Below are 21,365 nucleotides of genomic sequence, written 5' to 3'. Positions count from 1 at the left end.
TGAAATCTCGTGTAAGTAGGTGATGTAAAATCATGAAATGGCTCTCCAGAACCCAAAGTTTATGAAAATGATTCCATTTCCTTTTAGTGGTGTTCCCAAGAAAACGAATGATATTACATCTATTTGAATTGGCAAAGAATGTCATCAAATTTTATCATCATACAATTTGAAGGGAGGATTTTGAAACAGTCTGCTGTAGTAATGAACAACTCCTGCTTCCAAATAGTGCCCCCAGTGTCTAAAGTGACTTTAAAAGTTTTAATATTTTCAGAGGTCAGTCTAACAATTGTCTCTTCTAGACATGTTAACCGTACAGTAGACTTGAAGCACTCTGTAAGGATCAGTCTGATTGGTTAAACAATATATTTCTTGACTATATTAATGATTACAAACTACTGTGTAGTTTTGGAAGCCTCACAAGTTGTAAGTTGGAGGTGCAAAGTATGAATTCATATTGAACAAATTGTTTTCCAGGTTTTACATAGATTACTGTAAAGACCTTATCTAAATAATAGCAGTGATGAAATAGGAATTTATCTATGCATATGCAAACGATTTGTCACTGTTACATCTAGTACCTTTACACTGTCAGCAGTCCTGACTTTTTAATAGATTTACGTAAATAGACTTTGAAAACTGTCTTAATAGCTGATGCAGAATTAAAACATGGCAGTTTTTCAGAACATATATGTAGCAATACTGTATGTATACATACATATACATATTTGATGAAGTCAAGATGATACCAGATTTTATCACTGAGTTCTACTCTATTCACGCCACACACGATGTACACGGGTAAATTGCATTCTGATTATTATATGTTACTTGCATGTCTGTCTGTCTGTGTGTATGTATGTATGTATATATGTATGTATGTATGTACGGTATGTATGTATGTATGTATGTATGTATGTATGTATGTATGTATGTATGTATGTATGTATGTATGTATGTATGTATGAAATGTCTGTGTACGTGCGTGCGTGCGTGCGTACGTATGTGGGTGTTGTTTGTAGAGTAAGTTAGGTAGGTAGGTAAGCTCTGCACATGTAAGATTCACCTTTGAAAGTGTTCCCAGTTCTGTTGCACCAAGTGTGAGGAATGCCACCAGCAATGACTGTTAGTCAAATCTGGAAGAAATCAATATCAATTTAATATCACTATCAAACAATCATCATTGAATTCATGTAAGGACCTCACATGAAAAATTACACATACACATTAATTGTTTTTATAAAAACAACCCATGAAATTTATTTCTGGGAACAAAAAACCAATAATTTTTTTCAAGTTTATACACATTCTTTTTTTTTTCAGTGATTTAATTGCAATTACAATGTATGCAATTGTTAAAACAAGATAAAGAGAGAGAGTAAAGTGTTACATTATAAACAATGACAACAACATGCAGTATGAACAGAAAAACATTTCACACACACAAACACACACTACAGAGGTGATATTAAAATCAATGGCTACACAAATGAGTTATAACCGGCACCTGATAGGACTGGTAATATACCATATTTCTCTTATGTAAGAAATTGTAAAACTATTTACGAAAGTTATCACTTTAATTCTGTCCCCAATGGCTGTTATAAAATACCCCCTTTCAAAACCATAACAGTAACATGATGTCTGGGATGATCTATTTAATAATTGGCAAGGTTTAATTCGCTTTATTTATCATATTTCTCACCTGATTTTTCAGATTTTTAAGTGGTTTTTGTAGGCACTCAGTCAGGTGTGGATGTGTGCAAGGCAAGACAGTTCAAATAGAAACTAGTCCACAAATGAGGATGCTAGCACTTGTCACATGTGACTGAAACAACAAAGAATGCAATGCTAGACACATATCATAAATAAAGCAAATTATGCCCTTGTATCATAATTTTTAATCAGGGTATGATTTCACAAAAAAATAGTTAATGTAATATACTGTAATTTCAGGTGTTCTTTGCAAGGGTATAACTTCAATCCAAGCTTCGACACTGAACTCGTTGTAAAAACAGATCTAAATTTCAAATTTCTGATCGCCCAGAAAATTATCGTCATGATTGGGTGTAATTTGTTATATTTACAACACTTGGCCCCTAAAGAAAGTTCGAATTATCTGAACGAAAAATTTGTTGCTAATTTACAAAAATTATACATGACTGTTACTACTCGAAGAACAGTGAAGTTTGGTTTGAAATCCCTTGATATGCATTTCTGTTTTTAGTTTTTTTTGTTTTTTGGAATGAGTCATTTAAATTATCAAAAAAAAGTATGATTCTTACATAGTAACAATGTGTGAAAATATACATTGTTGTGTCGTGCATTTGGCGTTGTGGACTACTTTGCGGTTTTAGCAATACATGTACTTGTACTATGCAATGTCCATTCAAATACATGCTGTAAAACCTTCAAAAGACCAATATTACATGATCCAGCACAAACACAACCAATACCTCACATTATTTATCTTGTAAATTTATATTGAATGCACATGATTTTCAGAATGTCATTAAAACTTTAAAGAAGTAAAAACATCGTCAGCCATACTTGTAAAAATTGATGAATATTCATGCTAATTTAAATATTCAATGTAAGGGTCAAGGGTCAAGAAATTAACATAATTATTCCTTTTCAAGTTCAATCAAAGTGTTTCTCATATCCCTTCAAAATCAACTGTTCTGTCATCTTAAATGAAACGTAACTTTGTGTAGTTCTGGTTTGGCTGACTGGTTTTATGTGTTGTGTTGTGTATATTGTCACTGTAATGACTTTAAGTAAAATGTAAACGCTTCATCCCAACTCTCATTTACGTATTGGCTTGAACAGACAGATATGCAGCTCAATCTTAAGATAATGCTGAACACTAGAGGTAAGATCAAAATACCCTCTATCGAGTCCAGAAAGCAAGAACCTATTATGTTCCAGGCAAACCAATAGTTCCAAGAGGGCTCCCTAGCTCTCTGGAACTAATTAAAAGAATATGACAGTATTGGTAAACGGCATTAGAAAACCTCAAAAAGATGAAATTTTGTGCAACAGAAATGAAAGCACATTCATGTATTTTGATGTTCCTATGCAAACAGTAAATGAAACGATGGAGAATATGTCTAGCATGGTCTGCCCTAGTCTGTAAGGTATGCCATCAACAGTGTGCCAATTTGACGTGCCACTGATGCACACAATTTCTAGTGAAGCACCAAAATTTGGTGTTCCCCTATCTCTTACTATGTGGTGACCAGTGTACCCTCTAAGCCAATTTGACGCGCCACTGATGCACACAATTTCTAGTGAAGCACCAAAATTTGGTGTTCCCCTATCTCTTACTATGTGGTGACCAGTGTACCCTCTAAGCCAATTTGACATGCCACTGATGCACACAATTTCTAGTGATGCACCAAAATTTGGTGTTCCCCTATCTCTTACTATGTGGTGACCAGTGTGCTCTCTAAGCCAATTTGATGTGCCACTGATGCACACAATTTCTAGTGAAGCACCAAAATTTGGTGTTCCCCTATCTCTTACTATGTGGTGACCAGTGTACCCTCTAAGCCAATTTGACGCACCACTGATGCACACAATTTCTAGTGACGCACCAAAATTTGGTGTTCCCCTATCTCTTACTATGTGGTGACCAGTGTACCCTCTAAGCCAATTTGACGCACCACTGATGCACACAATTTCTAGTGACACACCAAAATTTGGTGTTCCCCTATCTCTTAATATGTGGTGACCAGTGTGCCCTCTAAGCCAATTTGACGCACCACTGACACACACAATTTCTAGTGACGCACCAAAATTTAGTGTTCCCCTATATCTTACTATGTGGTGACTTACAAGAAATGCCAGTTTTTATCATTTTGACTCACAACAACAAAGTTTGGCTAACATTAGAGGGTACACTGGCCATGACGGTGCAACCTCAAGCATTGCTAACCCCTTGTTAGCAGCAGGTTAATAAGGTTGGAGCAACATGACATATCTTAAAGTCTAAGTCTTCCCTCAAATGAAATAACAACCACTTTTGTAGTCATTGAGCACAAAAATGACTTCAATTTCAAATACGTTTTGCACCTAAGAGAGCTGTTTTTTTGGGGGGAAATGAATCAAAATACCACAATTTTTAGTTTGTCTCACAATGTGTACATAAACTGGATGGTTATGGTGCAGTTTGTTTACCAATACATAATAACGGGGCTTAATATAACACTTTTAAAAACGTTTTCAAAAAATTTGAAACTTAACAAATAGGCGTATACAATGCACAAAAGTTTTTAACCAGTCTCATACACAGGAAATCAAAACCTTTTTTTCTCAGAACACAGTAAACTTAGTTAAAACTGCACTGCTAGACACTTCATGTTCCAAAATGAGGTTAAAAATATTTGATGTGAAGAATGCATAGATGTAAAATAAGACAACATCAGTAGTAATTGTAACCTATATGATGTCAGGTATAGGTAGTTTAAAATATATTGCAAGAATTTATATATCTTGAAATCGGATACATGTTAGATGTACAAATGTATTTACACAATTTTTTTTTTCAAAAACACTGTATGACTGGATCATGTATAAAATGGGACAAACAGAAAATGAACAAAATTAAAATATGTTGGGTGTTTTCTCAAAATTCAAAGAGATATAAAAAGTTGATGAAAGCTGTTTGGCCAATGATAATTAACGTTGACCTGGTTTATATTAATAGTGCTGAATTAGTTAGCTGTATCTGCCCTTTTACGTTCACTGAGACAGATTCTCTGAAACCATAGCAAGGAAATGTATATATACCCTGATAAATGTATATAACCTAGGCTTGTTGGGTTAAACCCTTTAAAATTTCAAGTCAAGTTACTCACATACAATAGTAACAGCAATAAGACTGGTTTGTGGTTTAAAAAATGTACACAACTTCACTCTCTAATATACACAGCCATCATCACCATATAAACCTTTATCTACTTTGTATATTAATTGACTCATTTACATATCACTCACTTCTATTGTTAGGCAGATGATATACTTTGAGAATACAACTTCATTTACATATCACTTTGGTTCAATTGTTATGCAGATGATATGCTGTATGGGAACACAAGCTCATTTACATATCACTTCAGTTCAATTATTAGGCAGATGATATATTTTGAGAATACAAGCTCATTTACATATCACTTCAGTTCAATTATTAGGCAGATGATATATTTTGAGAATACAAGCTCATTTACATATCACTTCAGTTCAATTATTAGGCAGATGATATATTTTGAGAATACAAGCTCATTTACATATCACTTTAGTTCAATTGTTATGCAGATAAACTATGTGAGGGGAACTCATTTGCATATCAAATTCATTTACATACAAGACTGATTTCAATTGTTATGCAGATAGTAAACAGAGAATTTCTAGAAGAGAACATGGAATGACGCAGCGAAACAAAGAATCTGCAATGAGGTTTTTGTCAAAGTATTTTGGTGAGCGATAACAGGATTTCAACTCACTTATCATAATTAGTCGGTAGAATAAAAAACACAAATTATATTGCACATCAAGCAATGGAGGATCAATTCCCAATATTTCTTTCTCTCTCTCATTACTGTTAAAAATGTTACATGCACTCAGTATGTACAGAAAACATGTCTTAGTCGATTGACATGTTTACAATTTTTTAAAAGTAAGTCAGGGCTTCCTAAGACATTGCACACAAAACGCTAGGAAGCTTTCCTATCAAAGAGTCAAGAGAAGAGTTTTCAAATGCACTGGCAAGAAGTCTGTCTTTTGGGTTGGCAAATAGAAAACGTCTGTGAGTGAACATTCACATAGATCAAAGCAGTATAGATGTCAGTCACATTTGTTTTCATACTTTTGTTGCGTTGAAGGAATTCAAATCAAGCATGATGATTCACCAAATGAAGAGTTCAAATATTGAACTAATAAATTTGTAGGGTAAGACGTTACGGGTCTCAGAATATGAACTCATACAAAACATACTAGATGAAAATTTTGAAGGAATAAAAATTATGTACATGAATAATAAATTCATATTTACTGATTTTTGCAAATTGAGTCATCATTTTATGCATTATCGTGTTTAACCCATCATACCATCACTGTATGCCCCGTAGAATAATAGAACAACCTAGATATATTTACATGAGACACAAGAAATGTTCATTCTTTAAATTTCATAGGGGTGGACCCTTTACTGGATGGTATTTTGAGGAAAACGTTTGATAAAACAACTGTTGCTCTCATCTATACTGCTTCAAAGTGTTCCAACAGAATATCTGCTGTAGATGTAAATACTGTTATTACATTGACAGATTTTGGACCCAGTATTTGCAAACACCATCAAGACCTGAACACAGTAAACCACATTTCCGCAATACTGATTGGCAACGTCTAAAAACTTTAATTATACAAAAAGCATGTCAAGCACTTCATAAAATTTTCCTGTTTAAATTTTAGGTAGTTTTGGTGCACTAACTACAGGGTTGCTTTGTTCTAGAAGCTTCCTCCCAGCTGCCTTGTAATCAAAACCACAATTGTGGGACTCTGCATAGCGATGCGTAGCACAGAAGTTATTTCCACACCTGTAAGATATCAATCAATATCATCACAATTACACAGGGAATGTAGAACTTTGCATGTTTTTCTGTACATAGGATAATTCCAACATGGTGAAAATTACACTAGTCTAGTTACTATACATGTAGTTCGTCGTGTCAGTGCAGTAAGATCTATACAACTGCATAACAGTTACGACCTTACTGCACTGACACAACGAGTGATCTCTTTCTAATGTCTAGTAATCTAGCTAAATCTCCTGCTAGGCTATGGATGAACTGCACATGTCAGTAGTAATCCATCACACTGACAGGTGGTTATAATTGGTTACTTTGTTCAGTTTAACGAAAAAGTTGGTCCTGAATAACAGAATTATCTTACCAAATCCTTACAACTTCACTGATGTCAGAACCTGGGATAGAAACATTGCGCTTTAATTGAGAAGCATTTGTTTCTTCAAAATACTGAGAATTGCTGAAGATACCTTACCTGCATGTATAGCTTGTTGCAAGGCCTGTCTTTTTACCACAAAGGAAGCATCGTTTTGTAGTTTTCTTCTTAGCAGTGGCAAAAGAAGGTGGTTTGGCAACTGGGGGGAGTCGGTGGTTGTGGACGGGAGATGAAACTGTGAATGATGAAACAAAATAGAATTGTAGAACATAGCTGATAGGACAGTAGATCAAACCCCTCATCCATTGTTTTGTTTTTTTGTTTTTTTTTGCAATAATTTAAATGTCCGTTTATTTTGCTCATACATTGTTACTGATATAACTTTTCTCCAGAATCTGATAGGTAACATAGCTATGCTGGAAACTTTTTAGAATTTTGTACAAATTTGTAACATTTTGCCAAAATTGCTCATTGTTGAAACTTTCACCATCTAATCCAATTTTCTACTTTCCTCTAAAAAATAGCATTAAAAATATGGTAATGTTAGACTTACCTGTCCCTGGCATTCGTCTAGCGTCCTTACTACTTGCAACTAATTTCCTGCGTATATTATGTGCAGACTGGGGAAAAAAAAAGATAAAAAGAGAAGATTATGATTGTTATCATTCTGAGAGAAAACTTCAATGATACATCTAACACTTTTTTCTTGTATGTCTGAATATTTACAATCTACTCTTGGTTTACTCTACATTTACCTTTGGTATCGAATCATTGCCATGGAGATCTTAAGATGTAACGTTTCTATTTCATGTTTAGCATTCACGGACACAGACACGAGCCAGATCGTTATTTTTTTCGGTGCTTTCTTGTTTCATTCGAAGAATAACATGGGGTTCTTTTACGTAGTGAAATCTTTTTATTCATTGCTATTAACTGTGAGATCTAGGCATTGTAGATAGACAAACTAAATAAATAATTAAATGACATAATTTGTGGGGGACAGTAAGATACGTTGAGTCCCCTCACCCTCAACAGCCTTGCATGAAAGGGGTTGATCGATGTGAGGGCACTCATGACATGGCATGCCTTACAGACTAAATCTTGATAAACATATCCACAGAAATACAGCAATCAATTTGATTTATTCTCCCTTTACTTTATTACCTCCTGGGTCTTTCATTTGTTTCTGAGATGGTCTCTGGGGCAGTGCGCCTCCACAGGTTGTAAATAGGGTTGGCTGGTTGATGCATGCTGGGTATGGGAAGCCATGTTAGTTTTGGTGTTGTGTTGATGCATGCTGGGTATGGGAAGCCATATTAGTTTTGGTGTTGTGTTGATGCATGCTGGGTATGGGAAGCCATGTTGTTTTGGCGTTGTGTTGATGCATGCTGGGTATGGGAAGCCATGTTGTTTTGGCGTTGTGTTGATACATGCTGGGTATGGGAAGCCATGTTGTTTTGGCGTTGTGTTGATGCATGCTGGGTATGGGAAGCCATGTTGTTTTGGCGTTGTGTTGATGCATGCTGGGTATGGGAAGCCATGTTGTTTTGGCGTTGTGTTGATACATGCTGGGTATGGGAAGCCATGTTGTTTTGGCGTTGTGTTGATACATGCTGGGTATGGGAAGCCATGTTGTTTTGGCGTTGTGTTGATGCATGCTGGGTATGGGAAGCCATGTTGTTTTGGCGTTGTGTTGATACATGCTGGGTATGGGAAGCCATGTTGTTTTGGCGTTGTGTTGATACATGCTGGGTATGGGAAGCCATGTTGTTTTGGCGTTGTGTTGATGCATGCTGGGTATGGGAAGCCATGTTGTTTTGGCGTTGTGTTGATACATGCTGGGTATGGGAAGCCATGTTGTTTTGGCGTTGTGTTGATATGGAAATGGTTAAAAGATCGAGATCAAACACTGAACAAACTGAATGGGTAAACATCACATAGTTAAAAACGTGATTGTTGTGTCTGTGTAATAAAGTGTTAGAAAGACCAGTATCATTGTGGGAGGCTTTATTTATACTAGGTCGGAAATCTATGACATGATACTGACAATACAATACAATATGTACTTACTATAAGGGACTTCCTGCCTTCAGGAGTAGCAATGCGTTCTGTAGTTGTAGCACCTGTAAGAGCCTGTAGTGATATTGTCCCTGACATTACCCTGGACTTACCACTAGTATTACCTGGTGACAAAAATACACAAATAAGATATCAGTGGGCACAGAAAACACACAATTTTTCATAGATTTACACCAGTAGCAGTAAAGCAGTATGTTTATGTCAACAGTCGGCTGTCCAGTAGTTGACTATACTGCCCCCCATTATTACAGGTACAGAGAATTCACTGCGCAAGGTGTGTGGGGCCTGTCATTTACAAGGCTTGCAACGTATATTTACATTAAGTCTACGGAGTTATGAACAAGATGTTATATCAATACATCATTTATCATTTCACATTGACCTTTGTAACTTGATAAATTGTGTTAACAGTGAAACAAGTGACAAAAATATACTGCTATAAATAAAGGGCAATGTCCTATCATTGGTGAGAAACACAGTATTGTTGCAGAGCTATAGAAACAGTTGGTCCTGAACGGAAGGATTGATTCAAGTTAATCCCTATGGCTTAACTGATAGGATAGCAGTAATCTGAGACTGTGGGATTCAAACATTGGGGTTTAACTCTGTGTATTCAGAGTTCTAAACTTTCACATTTAATGTTTTATATTGTCAGGGGTATCTTCATTACTTTAATCAATTTTCTCACAAGTAGGAGGAGGTGGAAAGTGGGGTTGGGGGGGGTGGGGGTTGGGTGAGACAATTGTTGGTGGTTGAAATGATCTCACTTATCACCCTGTGTCCTCTCACGTTAATTTTGCTGACACAATTCTCACAATATGAATTGATATAATTGTAGTTTTTAAACCTTACTTGCAGTTTTTAACCATGACGTCGTCTTGTTATATTGTACATTTTGCATTCTCTAAGTTTTTCATCTCTATGTGAAATCAATGTTATGACACGTTAATGAACAATAACAATTGTGGAATGTATTTCCCTTGTTGTGGTTATAATGTTGTGGTATATTTACCCATAAGCTTTGTGAGTTAGATGAATACTTATTGTCCATAACCATACAACCAAGTGACAAAGGAATTCTAATATTATATAAACTTATGAAAAAAAAATGTAATATTAACATTTCCCAGGGGAAAAACTGGGAAACAAAAGAAAGGGTGTAGTGTTACTAGTAGCTTAAGGCTTAATACTGAACCCTACATACACAAGGGAAGATTTGAGTAAAATTCTCAGTACAAACAGTTTTAAAACTATAATATTTTATAAATTTTGTGTTTGGGAAAGGATCACATTAATCCTCTTTTTCAAACTTAAAGGGGGTGCCACTTCAGGAAACAAAGTCATTTTCATAAACTATGGGTTCTGAAGAGTCATTTCATGATTTTATATCACCTACAATTACTTGTGATCTCACAGAAACATCAAGTTGATCTTGTGCATTTAAAGGGTATCTTTGCTGTTGACCACACTGCATCATGGGAGTCAACAGAAATAATTATTCATGGTTGAACAATGAATATTCATGACTCCTAAGTGCTTATTCCTTTCAGTACCAACCTTTTCTTTGCTATGGGACATTGCATCATGGGAGTCAGCAGAAATGATTATTAGTGGTTGAACAATGAATATTCATGAATTCTAAGTGACTATCCATTCAGTGTAAAACATCTCTCATGAATATTCATTGTTCAACCATGATGTGTCACTGTCGATGATGTAAAATCATGAAATGACTCTCAAGAACCCATAATTTTTAACATACATATCAAAACTGTTAGTGAAACATCCAAATTACTGTAGAAGTGCCTTACCTGTGAGATTATCTCTAGTTGTGCTTCTAACTAGATTGACATTACATTCTTTATTTATATATTCTGTGATTGTCCTAGCATCTGCTTTTCTTTGAGACTCGATTCCATCATTACCTTTCCCAGGACTCAAGGTTTGTAATTTGGACGATGTACTAGGTCTCATTTTCAATGTTCCATTCATTGAGGAGTCTAAAGTTGTGTGTGAATGCCTGAGTTTGCCAGTCCTTTTGCTAGTTGAGGGTACTGGACTATTTAAAGACTGTCTTATTGGGTGGCTTGTTGACTTGGTACATTTACTGCTACCTATTCTTTCAATGGTCCTTTTAGCCGTAGAAGCAGAAAGTACTGGACTATTTCGATCGGAGTCATATTGGTGAGGTGGATGAGGCTGGTGGTGATGCACATGAGGTAAAGTTGTCATCCCAGAGTCTTCCAAATATGTGCTCTGATCATGTGACACCCCAACAGGGGGCAGAGGACTATGTTTCTTCAGAGTTGTGTGGTGTCCTGAAGTTGAGTGATGTCCTAGGTATTTTCTCCGTCGTGTTTTGCTCTTTGGTCTCCCTGATGACGGTGGTCTTGGTTTTTTCTGTTGAAATATAAAATGCACATTCAGTTAGTTGTAAATAATCATGAAGTGATGGACGCATGGTACATACAATACACAGCTGTAGGTACCTTAAATATAGGCAAATAATATTTGCACAGGTAGGAAATTTTACTTCCAAAATGTTGCAAGGAACACCTCATACATATTTTGACTTTAGTTTAGTTAAACATTTCTTTTGGTATATTTGACTTAACAATGATGAGAATTCTGAGATATGTTTATATTGTGGACATAAGTAGTTCTTGTATCATGACCAAGGGTTCTAATTACTTATGAGCAACGTTTCGCCTGTTCAGGTTAACAGACATTGTCAAACTGTTTGTTGCTGGCTTTACTGCTAGGTGGCACAGTGGTCGACCAGCTGACCATAATTAAGTATATTGTGGACAGTTTTCTGAGCAGTTGGTTTCTGCATGGTTGTATCAAACAGTGCCAGTGGACACTAACATGAAATCGTCAGTACATGCAATTTGCGATTTCTGATGAATCCTTGAAGCCAATTTCATACACCAAATTTATATCATTTTGACCCACAACAAAATGATTTGCCTTTTACCAGGGGGGCATAGTGGTAAAACACCACTTTCTATTTGACTTCTTCATGCAAATTATTTATTGCTAACATAGGGTGTATGACCACTCACCTTTTTGGTTAAAGATAGGGATTCCATTTTAGCTCTGAGTAATTTCATTTTGTTCATAGTGATATCGTTTTCTTGAATCTGTTCTTGAGATGGTGTTTCCTGTTCCTCTTCCTCTTCATCATACATATTGTACATAGAAGCACCACTGATAAAGTGAAAATTCAAAGTAATCAAAAGTAAGTTTACAACTTTGTTATCCGACAACTTTATGGTATGCTGTTGGAAAAGTTAATTAATTCATTCTCAGTCCTGACTTCACTGAATATAATTATTTGACAACAGCTTATGCAAGTAACTATAGCTATGAGTTCAACAAATGTCCCTGTAATTCACTGTTATGATGTACTTTCAAGGATTACATAATACTTGGAACTACTTACAGTGTCAGACCCCTTGTGAAGACCATGGCTTAGTCTTTAAGGTACGCCGAGATAGGGCGCCCTCACACAGGAAAGAGGGCGGTGAGGGCGGAATGACATGACATATCTTACAGTCTAACCATGACTGTCCAAATACTCAAACTATTCACTAGGTTCACACGACAAATGGAATTTGCAACTCTATGGCATCATAAGTCATGAAACTGATAAACTGGATTTTGGGCCCCATTTACATTCTATTTCGTACTTGACTCAGTGTCGACATAAATCACATACTACAATCATCCAATGATGGTGGCATAGCCTCAATTTCTTCCAACCATTTAGCACTGACCCTAAACTTTGACCCTAATAAACTCTCCCTTTGGACTCTTATGTAGGAAACTAATAAATGACAGTATAACAAACTGGAATTTTGCATCAGACATAAAACTCATGTCAGCCCTAAACCACCCTCTTGCACCTGGTCTAACTTAACCATCACTGGGATCACTTAAACTGTTCACATTTTTTTTCACCTTGGGTTAAGATTAGAGTCGCCTTTGAGTCAACATGACATGTCTAGTGTGAACCCTGGCAAAGCTGTGCTTGTCAACAGTGAGTGGTTTAATTAAGTGTTATGTAATCAGTGAGGGTACATCATAAAAGTGAATCATTGGACCATTTGCGGTATATCTGTTCTCCCACTGTTTGGCAAACTGCAAAATATCAAATTATATCTGTTCTCCCACTGTTTGGCATACTGCAAAGTATTGAAAGTATATTTGTTCTCCCACTGTTTGGCATACTGCAAAGTATCAAATTATATCTGTTCTCCCACTGTTTGGCATACTGCAAAATATCAAATTATATCTGTTCTCCCACTGTTTGGCATACTGCAAAATATCAAATTATATCTGTTCTCCCACTGTTTGGCATACTGCAAAGTATTGAAAGTATATCTGTTCTCCCACTGTTTGGCATACTGCAAAGTATCAAATTATATCTGTTCTCGATCTCCCACTGTTTGGCATACTGCAAAGTATTGAAATTATATCTGTTCTCCCACTGTTTGGCATACTGAAAAGTATTGAAATTATATCTGTTCTCCCACTGTTTGGCATACTGAAAAGTATCATAAGTATATCTGTTCTCATGTGGTGTAACTAGCCTAAAATCTAGGCAAATGGGGATTTCGTATTTCGATTTTCACAAATCTCAACCCCATTTGTATGGATTCCAGGCTACTCTTTGATATACTGCAACATTTCGGAAAGTATATCTGTTCTCACATGGGTTGACATACTGAAGGAATGTCCAATAGCGCAGAGAGGTCATTGACTTCTGTGCCTTCATTGTTTTTCAGACCAAGACATCATGATGTAATCACAACCTATCAAAACAACTTAGTTCTTTGTAAACAGTAACGACACCTTGTTGACTCTATACATAGACCCTGCAGTCAACACCCTCCTCAAAGATCTATCTGTCTTGAAGTTATACATATTTGCCTACACATAGCATGTCTTTGCGCAAACACTAATCTCAATACTGCCAAACTTGTTGATCATTCTGTATCTTGAAGCTATCTGTATTTGCATTCACATTCAGTTCTGTTATTCCCATGTCTATGCACAAACACTAAATCTCACTGTAGTTGTACCACTTATGGATAAAATTGACTCCCGATGTCCAATATCTAATTATTGCTATATTAACAATTTTGAGTGAATCTGATCGAAAAAATAATATTCCAGTTGCAGATTGTGTAGCTTTAATTTGAACTTTGCAAACTTATGTTGGCAACATTTGAATTCAAAACACACAGGTTTTTAAAGTGGCCATATGGATGAGGATTGGGTATTTATTTTAGATTTTTAATTCATAAAACAATTCTATAATGCGTCCTACTTGAATAATCAATGTGAAACAACATATGCCAAGTCCCAGTTTGAAACTCAATAAATTGCAACAGATTATTTAATGTCTAATATGTTTGTTCTTGTACGTATAATAACAAACTTTTACTCATTTGTTTAGCTTTTCACAACGCATTGACTTACAAACACAGACTTGGTCAATGTTGTTTCACATTGATTTTCAGCCATGATAAAATTGTTTGAAAAATTCAAATTCAAAATAAACATGCAATCCTCATCCATGTAGTCGCCACTATAGGTACATCAATCAAGTGTTATCTCACCTGAGTGATTCAGATAAAGGTGTGAGTGTACCATCTCCTCTATCCACCACACGGAAAAAATTGAGCTGATCTCCTTCCCTAAAGACCAGCAAAGTCACTTGTCTATTGCCTGGCAGTTTCTCCCAGATTTCATCTTTATTGGCTTCCATGTACTCAGCCATTTCTCTTATAGCTGGATCTTCCATGGGTACTGAAATGAATCGGAGTGTTAGATTTTAGACATCTCTGTAGACGATCTTGTACACCTAGTCCAGTTTTCTCTAAGTTATCATTGAACCAGGAAAATTCAAATAGCACAAGCATGTTTGATCATGTTAATTAATTCCTCCACTGTGATTTAGTCTTGTGAAATTGCATGCTCAACAAACTTTCCTTTTTGTAGCATATTTACTACTCTAGCGATATCCCTTGTCGAATCTTTAAGCTCTCTCTTTCAATAACCCACATTAGCATCCAGGCTACATATTCAGAAGATAGCATGGTAAACTGATCTATGTTGAATATTTATATGATTTTACATGGTAAAGTCTGTGTTTATTTGTCATATGATAGATAACATGACTATGTAGATTTTGCACATGTATCTAAATGAATGCAAGAGTAAATTTTCCAGTTCCAAGATGCATTGTGTGAGATGATATCACCTATGCTGTTACATTTAGTCTTGTTTTGTCTTTATTACGTTTGACATAACATTTTCATTATGAAATGATGGAAAGACATGTTGATCTATTTAATTTTGAGTGATTTCGTAGAACAAAGATTAAATGCCATCGATGACAGAGAAGGATTCTGGTGGACTCAGGGTACAGTCAGGTGACAACCATCATGCCCCCACCCCCACCCCTATACCCCTGCACATACAGAATGCTAGGCCTTATATGTGGAGATGCATCATGGAACTGGCAACAGGTCTATTGCATGGTAAACAGAACGTGTGAGCTTTTCCAATTTTTGGATGTTTGATATTGGCTGGTGAGCACAAAGTTGTATGTTTACACGAACTGCCTTCACGCAGTGACAGAGATAAGTACAATCTTCAAATTTTCCCACCTGTCCACTTTTTAAAATCTTAATTATTTACTCATTAATATTGACTCATTATGATGTTATTTTCAGCCAACTTACTTCGTCTTGTGTTGATTGGCCCACCTCTCATAGCCAAAACTAGTTTCAACGTGCTTCCAGCTGTTATACTGTAACAGAAGTGTAAGAAAATAATTATGAGAATTCCTCCTGTAAACTTCACCCAAACAATCTACAACACCTGTGCTAGTTTTAAAACTTAACTCCTGTGACATTTCTGTTACGGAATGCTTGTACAATGCTAAGAAACTTTGTTTCATTGTCCTTGGGGTCAGAAAGGTTATACCACACACACAGCTCCAGTAACAATGGGGTAAAAAGTACCAGACCATGTTCACCATGTATGTCTGTGAGAATCCAAGGGAAGGTTGATTGTCTCAACACCCATTCAAAAGTTTTCATTATCAACTTGTTATACACTTCAATGTGTCACTGTGAAAGCCATGTAAGTTATGTTAAGTGAACTGTCCTTGATAATTGGACCCCCCTCAGGGAAGGAAATGTTCAATGTATGGCCAATGAACATACCTATCAGAAATACATGTTTAATTGTTCTTTGTCAGTCACAGGTAACACTTCAGTACTAAGAATGGTGTGTGAAACATGGTTATTTACACTGTACGTCACCATACAGCAAACCCATCCCCACCCCCTACCCACCCTGATAAATAGACACCTCAGAAGGGGAATAGTTCATTGTATGGCCAATGAACATACCTATCAGAAATACATACATGTTTAATTGTTCTTTGTCAGTCACAGGTAACACATCAGTACGAAGAACGATGTGTGAAACATGGCTATTAACACCCTGCATTGTCAATTACTTGTATTTCATAAGTACAATTAACACTTCCATAAAAGACTGCCATATAAACCATGGCTATTTACAACCAAAGTTGTCATATACCCAAACAGCAATTCCACTTTATAATTGGATCCCTGAGAGGAGGGCTCACGACATGTTCTATGCATGGCCAGTAGGTATACACATCAGTAAAGTGTGTTTACTATTTCAATTGAGTACAAAGACTGATGTGTTAACCATGGTTATTTACAGCCAAAGTCATCATAGAGCAAGCCCCCCAGAACGGGAAATGACCACAAGTAACTTCTTTGTTTTCCATTCAAATGCTGCCAAAAGCCATAAAAAAAAAACTGTTTACCACTAAATGACTAACACAGTTCCCAATACTATGGCCTGTCAGTACATACTGAATACCACACTAATATATAGCAACAAATCAAAACCACACAAACTTTGCAACTAACAATTCTTATTTGAAAGGATCCTGTCCATATTTGAGAATTCTGATATTCAGATGCAGGGGTGTTTTGGGTCTTTCAATATTACTGTGCAACACTTTATTGTACTTTTTTGTATCTCCTGACCCTCCCACACCCCCATGTATATATTTTCATTTACAGTTACATAGACATATTCCCAACAATGAAATCTGATACATAACATACTTTACATACAACCTTAACAGATACATGAAGTAAACGATAGACCCTGTATCTACTTCACTGGCCACAGAACACATGAAACTTTCTGCTACATACAAATCAAAACAGTGTGTGTCAAGCAAATTTATTGCAATATATATGTCCACAGGTAGATTATATAAAAGACACTTTATAACACCTCTACACTACAAACAAAAGAAATTCCATAGTTTCAGTGCTATTGTGTAGACAAGTTTTAATTTCCATTGGTTGGACCGAACTACATATGTAGCTTTATGTACAAGAACAACACAAATAGTTTAGAAGTGAATTGTCTGGGATGTCATACTGACTTTGGCTATCACATATGTTTGCTATCAAACATTGACAATTGTTGCAAAGTTGCCTGAGATTGATTTCACAAGTGACAACAATATATTTCTTGTTATATTTGCTCTGTTTGTGATATACATATATATATATATATCTGTATCTATATATTTATATTGTCTCGTCAGTGCCGCAAGGTTGTATCTGCTATGCAACTGTATAGGCAGATACGACCTGGACGCTATATGGGTTGTGTGCAGTCTTGGATTCTAGTAGTGTAAGGCTTTATCTCGTAGAAGGTATACTCCCGATACGTCAGCTATCTACAAAGTTGGACCGTGTACATTTTACAACAAGTTTTTAGTCTTAGATTCTAACTGACATACTGTCATAGAATAGATAGGTGATTTTCATACACACTAATAAATTTATGCTAAACCATTTATGCTATGTAATTTTAAAATTTCTGTATCATTATTTGCGGACAGGATATTGTTGAGACTCTTTCTGAACCCCAAACCTTTTGATTTAATTTATGGGGGAGGGGACAGGGAGTTTGCAAAGGCACATGTATACGCCAACCCCTAACAATATTTTATAAGACTTTGAATTATAAATTAACAAAAATCAAGTGGCTAATTGTTATCCACTTAACAAGATTTACATGACTTGATATTTTCACTTTGTTCTACAAGACTGAAAAGCATTGCATTTTCCAAACATAAAAAATATGAAAGTGTTCGTTTTTGTATTATTCGAACTCTTGTATAAAGTAAATACAAATACATACCTGTAATCACTCAGACAGTAATCATCTTCCAGTTCTGTTGACTGCCATATTAGATGCTGCTGTGATATTGGTATACCTAGAAAAAGGTAGATATAAACCTGTTAGTGTTGCTCACCTAAATCTTTGTTTGAACAATTCAATATATAACAGTACAGAATCCAAAACAACAATAACACTTTTGTGGTCTCAATTTTTCTTGTTTTGATTTTTACATCCAAAATAGGGATACCGTGAAAAAAATGGAATCAATTTAGAGACTTCGCTTGCTTTTCTCATTTTGATAATGAATGTAGCTGGTATCTTTTGCCCACCATATTATCATGCACCTTTAACATTTTAAACCATTTGACATTTTCACCTGGGGTGGGGTGAGTGGGGGATTTTCTTTGAACATTTTGTGCACGTGTAAGTTATGACAAAATTTACATTAACAGTTACATACAGAGTTAGCCTGACTTTGGACTACAAACTGCTAAGCTGAAGTGAACATTGACTTTCAGACTAATGACAGCTAACTCCGCTTCTGACTAGTGTTTGTAACACTCATGGGGATTTTTTGTATGTTTTTATTAAGTTTAGTTAAAATTATATAAAGCTGATGCAATGTTGAATAAAATACCCTAAAGAACTTATCTTGCAGTGTCTTATAATATTTATTTCATTGGGGTTTGACTTTTTGGTTCTTATTATCAGTTTTGATGAACTACAACTATGTTAGCTCGGATATTAAATATACACTAAACTCTGACAAACTTCCTTGAATTCTACAAATGGTTCCTCCTTTTTCAAACTCTGAGAAGGCAAAGTTTCCCTGCACACAGTTTTTTGGTACAAATACCACCCTGATCCTTACTTAGGGATTTTTGATAGGAAAGATTTTAAGCACAGAGTGCTACAGAGATTTGTCAACGTGTACTATATTTCTAGATCCATGACTGTTAGTCACAGGTTAATGACACTATGGTAGTTTGAATCATATAAAGTTACACAAATCTTCAGGAGAATGACTTGTACAAACCAAGAAATTATATCATTTCTTAAACATAAATAACAAATATTACACATATTAAAATACATAACATATATCAAATTATAGTTGTGTTTTCTTGTATATGTAACCTTTTATGTAACCCTTCCATTTGAATTAATATCAGAGATGGTTAAGTCTCACATTGAAAGAACATACCCATACAGTCATAAATGTGTATGTATTATATTACCAAATAATTCCATAATGATATCTGGTTTTGTTTTGCATATTCCAGGGTAGGGGCTGCTATGTGTTAGGACATTCTAAACTACACTAAATGTTAGCAATCTTCACTCTTAACTTCGCAGTACATATATTTCACTTTGACTTTTTAAACATGGTGAATTATTTTTAAGCATCTTAATTAAGTAAAATACTAACTTTAACATGTTAAATCTTTTTCCCAAGAGACATTTTTCTTGAATTTTGTATTCATCTTTTTTTTCCATACACATGTAAACGGAAAGTCTGAATATCAAATATGGAGTACATAGTTGTTCAGAGTAAAAATCATGGCATTGCAAAATTTATTTAGCAATTATATCATCCTTGTTTGTTGTGCCAACATAGCTGAATCTTGTATCATTTTTTCATATTGATAATTTCAATGCCAGAAAATTATAAACCTTGTGTACAATTCAATTGATTGTTACTTCATCTCTATTTTTCATAAATATATTTGTACATAAATTGAAAAACATGGCTTATGGTTTGAGACTTGTTATTCATCCATGTTGTCTTTGGACATTTAAAACGGCAGTGACTCAGAGATTTGATAACAATGTACAATAAGTATAACAATTGAAGACCGTCAACAACGAATTGCTATTGTTGGCTCATCAAATAAAGCGTAGTTGGTTTACTCGCCAAAACATTTAGCTCACACCGTTCTATGTTATTTCAGTGCACGCACAAAGCAGTTAATCACTTTCCTACAGGTTAACATTGGGTCAAATGATACCGGTCAACCCACACGTACTAGTATTCCCTTGCTTGTTAACCTCCCCGCAAAGGTGTTTAATTTACGTACGAAAATATTCGATGAAGTCCCGGGAGAATAACACGCCGGCATAAAAATACACGTATACTCAAAAAAGTTGACCTCTTATTATTGTAAATAATGGTCTTTGATATTTCAACCTGTCATAGCGTGGTTATTTCAAGCTATCGCAGACCAATCTTACCTTCCAATCGCTGGATTTTTGCCTTGACAGATATCACTGTCTCGAACGGCGACACTTGGAGTTCGAACGCCGTCCCAGTTAAAGTTTCGATAAAAAGCTCCATTATATCCATTGGCAGTACCTCAAGCTATCAGATCAACTACCAAAGGGCTTAACGTTTGTACATTTGGCGTAAGAAGTTCCTGTTCACGCCAAAAATACCCGATCTTGTTGGCCAAACGTCACTGCCTCCCACACCAGTACGTCGCCATCTTGGATTACTCAGCACGCATCAACAACAACAAAACGGGCCCTATTTCACCATTTTACCGCTTTAGAGTTCGATATTTACAACATAGTGGTAAACGACGAAAGATTTACACTGACCACTTGCCAAGATACAAACAATTTCGGGTTGAGTTGGTTGCAAACCCAGTATATTCACTGGGTTCGTGTATTCAGCAATCAAGCCACACAATTTCCCAATCAACTATGTCGGTCGGCAATCCCCAAAATACCCGGATGTACTTCCATCTCTAACAACACAAAGTCACGTGACAAGAACTATAACCGCTAGACAATGGGTGACGTCATGGTTGTCAACGCCAACACCGATGAAAACAAAACATTCTGAACTCCCTCAGACAAATGAACAACAAAAGAGATGAAACTGTTTTGATTCCAGTGATTGTCTCTATGTTTGTTTCGATTACAATCCCAAAGAAAGGAATTTACGCACCGTAATATGCTGCGCATCCCCACTAACACGACGACTCCTGCGATAAGACGAGGGGGGGGGGGGGTGATATTAAAACTTAAATACGCGTGTAGTACTTCTCATGCAGCGTATTTCC

At 35.8% G+C, this 21,365-nt stretch overlaps 1 protein-coding gene across 1 annotated transcript; it reads right to left on the bottom strand.

The window, feature by feature from the left end:
- Nucleotides 1-1,270: 1,270 nt before the first annotated feature.
- Nucleotides 1,271-21,017, bottom strand: LOC144451935 (AN1-type zinc finger protein 4-like). Its single transcript, XM_078142854.1, has 10 exons — nucleotides 20,533-21,017; nucleotides 18,319-18,394; nucleotides 15,792-15,859; nucleotides 14,664-14,853; nucleotides 12,102-12,246; nucleotides 10,848-11,436; nucleotides 9,028-9,140; nucleotides 7,511-7,577; nucleotides 7,057-7,192; nucleotides 1,271-6,593 (listed from the first exon to the last, which is right to left on the bottom strand). The coding sequence occupies exons 1-10, from the start codon at nucleotides 20,642-20,644 to the stop codon at nucleotides 6,458-6,460; spliced, it is 1,632 nt and encodes a 543-aa protein (XP_077998980.1). The 5' UTR covers nucleotides 20,645-21,017; the 3' UTR covers nucleotides 1,271-6,457.
- Between the last annotated feature and the right edge of the window lie 348 nt (nucleotides 21,018-21,365).

This window comes from Glandiceps talaboti, chromosome 22, assembly GCF_964340395.1.
Source record: "Glandiceps talaboti chromosome 22, keGlaTala1.1, whole genome shotgun sequence".
Lineage (NCBI taxonomy): Eukaryota > Metazoa > Hemichordata > Enteropneusta > Spengelidae > Glandiceps > Glandiceps talaboti.
The sequence above is the reverse complement of the archived record's forward strand: the minus strand, read 5'-3'. Positions and strand labels throughout refer to the sequence as shown.

Bases quoted from the DNA above. Each gene is read 5' to 3' on its own strand.
- LOC144451935 (XM_078142854.1), bottom strand. From the start codon at position 20,644: ATGGATATAATGGAGCTTTTTATCGAAACTTTAACTGGGACGGCGTTC. The intron at 14,854-15,791 runs GTAAGTTGGCTG...GATTCATTTCAG, and splicing joins GCCAATCAACACAAGACGAA to TACCCATGGAAGATCCAGCT. The intron at 12,247-14,663 runs GTGAGATAACAC...TCACTTTATCAG, and splicing joins CCTTTATCTGAATCACTCAG to TGGTGCTTCTATGTACAATA.